Source organism: Thunnus albacares, chromosome 7 (genome assembly GCF_914725855.1).
Source record: "Thunnus albacares chromosome 7, fThuAlb1.1, whole genome shotgun sequence".
NCBI classification, from domain to species: Eukaryota; Metazoa; Chordata; class Actinopteri; order Scombriformes; family Scombridae; genus Thunnus; species Thunnus albacares.
In genome coordinates, this window is record NC_058112.1 from 11,049,425 (window position 1) to 11,059,442 (window position 10,018).

The 10,018-nt window shown below is 41.3% G+C and overlaps 1 protein-coding gene across 1 annotated transcript; it reads right to left on the reverse strand.

Moving 5' to 3' along the window:
* Positions 1-61: 61 nt before the first annotated feature.
* Positions 62-9,899, reverse strand: selenoo1 (selenoprotein O1). Its single transcript, XM_044356343.1, has 9 exons — positions 9,203-9,899; positions 8,026-8,229; positions 7,748-7,925; positions 7,307-7,437; positions 6,814-7,091; positions 6,480-6,648; positions 2,241-2,426; positions 1,845-2,001; positions 62-1,562 (listed from the first exon to the last, which is right to left on the reverse strand). Exons 1-9 carry the CDS (start codon positions 9,760-9,762, stop codon positions 1,347-1,349), a joined length of 2,079 nt encoding a protein of 692 aa, XP_044212278.1. The 5' UTR covers positions 9,763-9,899; the 3' UTR covers positions 62-1,346.
* Between the last annotated feature and the right edge of the window lie 119 nt (positions 9,900-10,018).

Here is a 10,018-nt window from a genome sequence, read left to right on the forward strand (position 1 = left end):
GGATGCTAAAAAAAAGGACAGCTGTGGTTGCTATGCATTACACACAAAATATAAAGCACAGTGTCTTTTGACTGCTCAGTTTATTGAGATGTGTCACAGCTACAACTGAGGAACATACATCAGGATATTTTTCATATTTATTAAGGAAAAATAAAACTCTTAAACAAAATCTCGTTTCTTATCAATTTCTGTCATGTGTTTGTGGATTCATTTTGACAAAAGAAATGAATTAATATGCCAAACCGACTTATTGATCAAATCAGGAGGCAGAGGCAATACGGTTAAAACAAATTTGTGAATGAGGAAAAATGTTTTTCCCTCTCTACAAATCACTCTTGATCGTATCACATTTGTGGAACAGTCTATAATAAACTTCCCCTGAGAAGTTTGCATGCATAGTCACAACCTGACCATTAGTCAGATTTAACATGCAGTTCCCATTTTTTTCTTTTCTTGGCTCTGGTTCAATTGTAGTTGTGATGCTTAGTGAACATTTTGGATAACACAAACGGTATCATTTGATGTTTTGGTCTCAGTGCCTATAAAGTGATGCTATGACTATGGAAATTACTATGGTAAATGTTTTCTGTTACACCAGAATATACTGTGCGTGTTTATCTAGTGCGGCTTATTTGAATAAGTGCAATCACTCCCTGACACCTACAAAAAGTGCCTGAAACATCATCTACTCTCTCACACATAATATTTGGTATGTACTGAGGTGATACCCCACAGTTTGTCAGAGTCAGACAGGTCACTGTAGGACTTGTTGCCTGAGTCGTCATTACCAGCTAGTTAACACCAAGCAGACAGGGAACAAGTTGAAGGGCTTCTTTGTAAAGCGGAAAAGTCACAATAAATAAAAATTATTTTGTTTTCTTCTTTCAATTAATGCCTCTTGTATTGAGGGGCATCTACAAAAATTCTACCCAATAAAATGTCATTATGGACAGCCTAACCCTTGTTAATCAAATCCCTCAAATTGTCACTTCTGATGTTAAATCCTCCTGCAACATCTTGTTTTAAGCATACATCAAGACATGGAAGAAATTTAAAATTACAAGACCATTTCCTGGCACATCACACATGGTAAGAAGCTTTTGTCAGTCATAGCAATGTCATATTTATAACTATGTATGTGTGACACCAAACTCAACTCATTCCCTGACTGCTTTGTATCATCTAGGTTGCCTGTGGGGCGTTGTGCCTCATGCTAACTTCCCTGACCCTGCCCGCCAAAGTAATAGAAAGTTGTACAGTGAATGGAGAAGAGAGGAAGGTCATAAAAAGGTGAAAAACAACTTCCTTTTCACTTTAGGCAGGCAAGTTAACGCTCAGGGAAGTTTTTACGAAGATCATGTGACACAGATTTTATGAGCCCAAGCTGGAGGCTTGCTGTCATAGGGCACAGGGTTTCTGGCAGTGGATGTTGATGCTTCCGCCTCCTGTCCTTCGTCCCTCTCTCCCTGTTCGGTGGCCCCACCTCGGCCCACCCACGCAGGAAGTTCCAGATCTGGCTGGGAAGAGAAGGGCTTCTCCAGAACCTTGAGGACCTGCTGGACCTGCGGCACAGAGAGGAAGTGAGAGCAGGTGAACACCCTGAAAGTGAAACACCAAAGCAACAAAAGGGAATCGGGTGCAATATTAGTTTTTCTACTGCATGCAAAATTGTGTGCTGTTGAAACACATTTTTATAGTAAGATTGAATTATTTTTCTAGCTCAGATGTACAGAAGTCTGAACCAAAAGACTTTGGCATAAGTGTTAGATTACCACACAAATGTTCAAAAGGTGGACAGGGATTTCAACCATAATGACACATCCATCAATGCATCAGAGCCTGACCTCAGAGAAGTCTCCACTCTCAGCAGCCTCAATTGCATTCTGGGCAATGTAGTTCCTGAGTACCACACGTGGGTTGGTGCTGTCCATCACCCTCACTCGCTCCTCCTGCACGGCCTGCACATCACTTTGGCCCTCCAGCTCTCGAGCCAGACGCTTCCTGTAGCATTGATAACACAAATCGCTCGGTCACAAGAGTTACAGTAATGGAACAATGTCAGACACAACACCCCATTTCCTCCTCTTTTTCTCTATCCGCCCCTTTTATCAGTCACACTTCCACCCATCACCATCCACCCATATATCTCTCATCCGGTCCATGCAGTTTTTATGCCAACTATCTTTTTTTTCCTCAATATTTCCTGCAGATATCTTGTTTGATTTCTCCCTGCCTCTCACCTATAGCGTGTGATCCAGTGGGTCCACTCATCAGCATGTTTGGTTTTGAGCTCCTCCTCGCTGATGTCCATCAGGTCTTTCAGTTTGCTGAGCCTGTCTAGTTGCCTCGCTATTGTCATCCTGTCTGAGATCATCTGGAACAGCGCTGGGTTGCTCTGAGCCATAGAGAGCAGCATCGCCAGCTCACTGTCAACAGCAGACAGAAAACATAACAGTTATAATCGTTAAGAGGACCGGCACTGCCAGTACAGTCAGTCCAGGTTTTAACTGTTGTTAGATACCTCATGGGGAATATGAGGTAACAAGATAAAGAAAAGACAGACATTATTATCTTTATGGCACTGTCTGTTCCACTGATTATATTTACATGCACAAAATAGAGATTAGGTTAGGCCAGGACATCAGCTAACATGGTTAAACATGTTACTCCAATTACTCTAAACCTCATGTCTACATCTGGTTTTGTGATCAGTTTCCCTCTATGGCTTCCAAAAAATGACCAGACATAATCCACACAGTTTTGTACACAAAGCTGGACTGTATTAGAACAGGTCATGAAATTTTATATTTCTCTAACATTGTTTGACTTGCTAAATGATGACCTTGGCTGATTCCATGAAGTTACAAATGGACTGTTGCAGATACATGATCGCATAAGCCATTCCTCAACAGTGTTACTTTCAATTTGTCAGGGTGGAAGTAGCTACTTCCAAAGAGTAGCTCTACTTGGGTTTCAGTAACAGAAAGATATGAGAGAAGGCAGACAGCATTCAGTGCTAGGGGTTTCAATGAAGAGAAAGACCTTAAAGCTGCACTAATTCATATTTTTGTAACAATAGATCAATTGACAAATAGTAGTCTGAAAAAGGTCGCTCATTGTGACAAACGCAAAGTATTCTAATCCAACTTTGCAGTACCCTTCAGCTCTAAGGAGCTTTTTAGTGTCTTTGAGCTCAATGTTTTGGTTTTATGCCCAGAACTTTATTGTTTTGGTTCAGTTCCACTGCTCACTCCGAACTCCATTCCCACTTTTCAGTGACACAAACACAGCTGTTTTCTGTGATAAAGTACTGGTAAACCTGCCGTCTACTAACTGCCCAACACCAAAGACACACAGACAAAGTTAGCAACAAGCTTGTGAACATGGTGGAGCATTTAGCAGCTAATGAGCCAGATGGTTGCCCTTAAGGGTTGATGGAGACAAAACAGAGCTAAAACGAGAGTAAATATTGGATCAAATGGTCAGAAAACATCACACTTAATGAATGCTAATTTTGTTCCTTGCCTGCAGAATGTGTTATTAGGAAACTATTTTTTAATGAAGCTAACTTTTGGAAAACAGTTAAATCATGATCAGTCTTACTGTATCCTTACCCAGTGAAATAGCTCAATGTTCTCATTTGGAAAAGAAATATGTGATGCATTTAATGAACATTTTAATTCATCAGGTTATTTATTTGAAAATGCTCCCTTTGCTTCTGATCATAGTGCATCTTGCTGGGCAAACAAATTAGGCACTCAGACCTTTTCATGGAAGCCTTTTAATGCTCTTGTTCTATTAATCCAAAAAAGTCCACTGGGGCTGATCAGTTAGAGCCGAGCTTTTTATTGTTAGTGGCTCCATTTTTAGTTGATTGCTTAACTTATATTTTTAATCTGACTGTGACAGGAAGCATCCCAGACATTTGGAAGACAGCCTACAATCATCCTTTACATAAAGGGGTACAGTCCAATGGGGTACATAATTGTCGACCAATTTCTAAACTATTTCTAAACTGTCTAGCTAAAGTGTTAGAGAAGCTGGTAAACTATAAGGTGAGAACATTCTTAGATCAGGATTTAGAGCTGGCCATAGTACTGTAATGGCAGCATCAAAAGTCTTGAATGATGTTGCTAGTATGTTAAATAACAGGCGGGATTGTGTTGCCCTTTTCATTGATTTATCTAAGGCTTTCGATACTGTCAACCATCAAATTCTTTTGAAACGCCTGGAATCTATTGGATTTGAAAAGTTTTGTAATTGGTTTGAAAATTATCTCAGTGGTAGAACTCAAGCTGTTGTGGCTGATGGCTATATGTCAAGCTATAGGAGTGTAAAAGGTGTGCCACAGGGCCTCATTTTATGCCCAACTGTATTCACTATTTTCATAAATAAATTAGGTGAAAAAGTGACAATACAATAGTGCCCTCTGCTGCCCAGGCTGTTCAAAACTTGTATATTGATTTCTGTGCTATACGGCAAACATTGATTGATGCTAAATTACTTGTAAAATCAGATAAAACAAAATGTATCCTGTTTTCTAGAAAACCGACTAAGTGTATCATGGAAGTAAATATTTCTACACTTAATGGGACACTGATTGATAGAGTATCCTTTTATAAATACCTTGGTTTTTGGATAGATGACAAACTGTACTTCAGAAAACATATTGATGAAATGACTAAGTCTTCAAAAGCAAAACTGGCATTATTTTATAGAAATAAGGCTGTATTACCAAGAATTATAGAGAGCAAATTGTTCAGTCAACCTTTTTATCCGCTAAGGACTGTGATGATGTAATTTATATGCACACTCCTGCTTCTACTCTCAAACCTCTTAATGCAGTCTATCATTCAGCCCTTAGGTCCATAACTGGGGATGGCTTGAGGACTCATTGTTGTACTTTTTATGATAAAGTTGGGTGGCAGTCGTTGGCAGTGAGAAGAGAACAGCACTGCATCTTATTTATATACAAAGCTCTCCTTGGCCAACATCCCAAGTATCTGACATGTCTTATTAATTTTAGTTCAATTTCACACTGCACTAGGTCCCGAGACTATTTGGTCCTTGAAAATCAACATGTTAGTAGTGAGATTGGGAAATTGGCTTTTAAACATTATGCTCCACACAAGTGGAACAACTTGCAAAAGATAGTAAAGACAAGCTAATCCCTCGTAATCATCTCTTTTAGCTGACATAGGGCAGTGTGAATGCGTGTTTTAATTGGGCTTTAACTTTTACGTGCATATATTACTTTTATTGCCATAATATGTTCCATATTATGTTTTGTTGCTTTTATTTTTTCTTATATTATACACACACACACACACACACATGTAGGGGATGTAGTAGGGCTGTAGTCAACCAAAGAAGATCTTGGTCGACTAAAATCGTACATAATCTTCAACTAATTGATTAGTCATATTTCTCTGTTTTGTGTCTTCAGGTTATGCTAGCCCATTGTTGCTAACTTTGGAGCTAACCCCCTTTACTTTTTCAGCATTTAAGGAAACAACAGACGTGACTTTTTAGCATTTATTAACTGACACACTGTACATTTACTGCCAGACTGACAACTTACTACTAACCCTTTCCTCTGCCCCGTTCGCATCCACCGTCACTTCTCTGCCCCTCGCTCTTTCCCACTCGCTACGCAAACATACTCCTTAACGGAGCAACGCTACCAATAGTTTCCCAGGCAACGACACAGAGGTTGACTCACGTACCGGAACAGCGCTGCACAGAGACTCCCAAACGCTATATCTATTTATATATGTATTATATTATTCGGATATCAAATATTAAAAAATATTTTTTTGGGCCCGGTGGGGGTTCTCTTTGTGTCATAATGGAGAAACACAGATTCAGTAAACGTTCAGTAAGGTCAATAAACGTTGAGAACATGGATGTTAGACCCAGCAGTCTCCATTAGGTTGGGCGAGTTCAAAGTTGTGAAAACAAGGGGGGTGTTTTGAATACACCCCTGTTTTCACAGGTAATTTGTTAGTCTGTCCCTCCCGCTGCAGGAAATAATGGATTACTCCTGGAAAGCTATTGATGTAGCACTTTTCTCCTTATGAAAATAACACGGAGATTATTCAACCAATGAGAGTTTAGTCGGACGAGAGCATATCGACCAACTAATCGACCAGCAGACTACAGCCCTCGTAATCAGGGCATCCTTGAAAAAGAGAGCTTGCTCTCAATGGCCTACCCTTTAAGGTTTGAATGAATGAATAAATGAACATGTCCACCATAACAACTTTATACACTGATAACATGTCAGCATTGTGTTTACAGCTAGTTTCCAACGTGGCCAAAGAAATCATTTAATGCTGCTTTAATACACCTCAAAGTGATGCTCTGTGATGCATACATTTTTATAAGTTCTCGGTTTTTTCAAGCCCAAACACACAATGTTAGTATGAAATTAGTCAAAACCTATAGTGTATAGTATGTAGCAGCCTTAACTAGCTCACCGTGGATCCATGGTGGGTTTGTTGGCAGCCTTGAGCTCCTCTAAAGATGCACACTGCTCCAGCAGGAGGTTTGTAGCCTGTTTGACACGCTCTTCCTCTCCCTCACTCTCTCCCTCGATAGGACAGGAGATTTGACTCAAGCTGCGGAAGCTGTTGGTGAAGTCAGCACCTGCATGAGGGCCAGAAAAGATGGTGATGAAAAAGGAAAGGAAACTGAAATTGATAACCCATATGTGGCTTTTAAGGACTGCAGGATTTCTTGCAATGTTTCATAGGGGAAGTGGCTTCTCATAGATAAAATTCTCTCATCAGACACTTTTTCCTCCTGTCCCACCTGTGTTGTGCATGGTCTGCAGCAGCTCAGTGATCAGGATCTCGTCCTCAGGCTCCTGCTTCTTCAATAAGCCCAGCTTCTTCCTCATGTTCTCTAGGTAGAAGCCATTATACAAATCCAGATACTCCTCCATAACTGTCTCAGCCCGGGCAGGTGGCAGCTCTGGATCGAGAGCCTCTGCTAACTTCAACAGGTTCCACCTACAGATAGCCGGCTGGGCCTGGTAGGAGTAGCGCCCAGAGTTGTCTGAGGCATTGCAAATGAAATCTGGATCAAACCTAAGAGGGACAAGGAAACTTCATGTCCTGAACTTGTACATTATGATTACAATTACCAGTTCATTATCTTTTCAACAAACTGCTGTATGATGATTAGTATGTTTTTCTGCAGCAAATATGAAGGTTTTTCTTTTACTTGAACATCTGACAACCATACAGGACAATTAGAATGACTATTAGATCAGTAGACCATTAACACTCTGGAAATATCAGACCTGTCCATGAAGCCATATGGACCGTAGTCCAGTGTGAGTCCCAGGATGCTCATATTGTCTGTGTTCAGGACTCCATGACAAAATCCTACACACTGCCACTGAGCCACGAGTCGAGCTGTACGAAGCATCACCTACAGACAGGAAGAGAAGAAAAAGTGACATTTTCTATACGACTGGGAGAAAAATCTGTGTCTGTGCCATGAAGAACAAACCCTAGACAGCGTAGATGATATGATACCTTACTAATTTAATAAGGAAAATGTCAAAAGTCTCTATCCAGAGTTTAATTCCTTGTTAATATCTTAATCTTGTATTGAACAGACGGCACAGTGACTCAGCACATGTAGTCACGATGTCTATAGCGGCTTAACAGGATAAGAGGATCCAAATGTTCTTGGCTTCAAACTGTAATGTCAGTGTGTGCCACTTGGGTGCTCTGACCTCTCTGAAGAAAGCCACGTTCCTCTCTACCCGGTCCGGGTAATTCTGCTGGATCTCAGGGTAGAACATCTCAATGACATAATCCAACATCTGTCCTCGGATTTCATCACGTCCATAGCTGGGACCCTGGCGGCCTGTGTATTCATCTGCACGTTTAAATATCTCAAAGGATCCAAACCTGCTCGGATAGTGCACAACCATGACAAACAACTCCTGTGTATACATCTCAAGAAGCTCAGACATCTGTGATAGATGACAGAGGGGCAATGTCCACTCACCTGAGAAAAGTTGGAGCGATGCGAAGGACCACAGAGCATCTCTCATTTCGAGGGTTTCCACTGTAGTACACATCTCGTATCACTTTGCTGTCAGAGGTCACTACGGAGCCCGCTCTAGTGGTGGGAACACCCAAGAAGTACATCGCCTCGCTGCACAGGAACTCTCTTATACTGGAGCGAAGGACTTTACGGCCATCAGCTTGTCTATGGAGGAGAGAAAGACAGCATACACATGACATAGGCAGTTGAAACATTCAATTTATATTTTTATCTCTTTTTTCCTTTCTTTGTACTATCCGGTTTAGTGCAGCTCCCAAAGAACCGATTGTAGACGAAAAACTGTGGCTAACTTCAGGCTCAATGAGTCAGTTCTGCAATGAGCTTGTCTGAGGTATCTGGCTGTGGTATCTCTTTAAAAAAGGACAGATGTGGTCTTTGATGACACTCTACAGGTTAAAACTTTGGCACATTCATGCTCAGGGGTTTTGCAGTCTGGCTGGGATTTTCCAAGCTATGATCTTGTAAATGTGTAATATTGTCCATTAGCTGTTTTTGTTGCAATTTGCAGCACTTTACCTATTTGTTCTATGCTAAGGATGTTAAATATTGCACTTAGAAGAAACTTTTATCCATTATTTAGCATTATTTGACTCTGAAATATGAAATGTGGAATTATCTATCTTTGAAAAACTGTTGAAGTTATCTGCTTTTGCAAAAAAAACCCAAAAAAACAACAACTTTAAACTTGAAAAAAAAAAATCAGTTACCTGTATTTTGTTGAGTTATTTTTACTTATCAAAACAACCCAACTGCAGTTTGATTGATATCACCTGGAATGCACAATTAAAACATGATTTATAAAAATTAATAAAAGTTTATTGATTGATTTTGGGCGATTCTCATCTCAATTTATCAAAGTTTTAAAATGCTTCAACTATTGCATCTGCCTCTGATCTGGTCATTTTTGTTTTGTAATGAAAAATCTGAGGCTTTTCCCTCGTTTCACCTCTCCAGTGTACATCATCCAGATTTCATAAATCTTTGATATTTTTGGAAAAGCTACATATGGTGACATCCGGTTCGCATAAATCCAAAATAAGCATGGTAAAAAACAAAACAACTTGATATAACATTTGCTCTGCATAAATTGCCAAAAGCAAATAAAAACAACTCGTACCTGGAATAAGGAGTAAGTCCTGCTCCCTTCACTTGGATCTCCCACCGTCCGCTCGGGTTTTCCCGCAGCAGTTCGGGATCCTGTCCGGGAGGCACCTTCACTTCGCCCAGGTAGCAGGCCGCCCCGTCACCCAGCTGCCCGGCGAACTGGCCGAACTGGTGGCCGCAGTAGCAGTGTGCGGCGGGCTCGGATCCAGGCATCACCGTGGAGCCGCTGAGATACTCTGGCCCGAGAGGATCGTCCGCGACCTCCTCTCCGTTCAGCCCCAGCAGCGCCAGGGCTTCATGTGACACGGCCACGAACCGAGGCTTGGTCAGCGGCTGCGGTTTGACCCGGGAGAAACACGCTCCTTTCACCTGCCGTACCCCCGGCTCCTCGGAGGGGTCCAGGGGAAGTCTCTTGAGGGCGACGTTGTCGAAGTCGAGTCGCTCCAGCGGGGAACGACTCGTTGCATGACCCATTTCATCCATCCCAGCTACACCAGTACCGAAGAGTCTGAACACGGACACACCGGGGAGGAAAATACGGCACCGTCCCAGCCGAGGTCCTAAATACGCCATCCAGCTACGCCCATCTGCATGCTTACATATTCGCTGGCGCAGTTAGAAAGTACTTACTAGTCATGCTTTCATAATCCTGCAAGCTACAGCGGATGTTTGCGAGGCAATTGGTGTTACGTTATTATTTGTCCGACTGGAAACACGGAGTGAAGATTGAACGACACACAACCTCAAACCCAAATAAACATAGAAATAGGATAATAAAAGGTTCACATAAATAAACAATGGTTTAATAAATAAACAATGGTTTAATAAT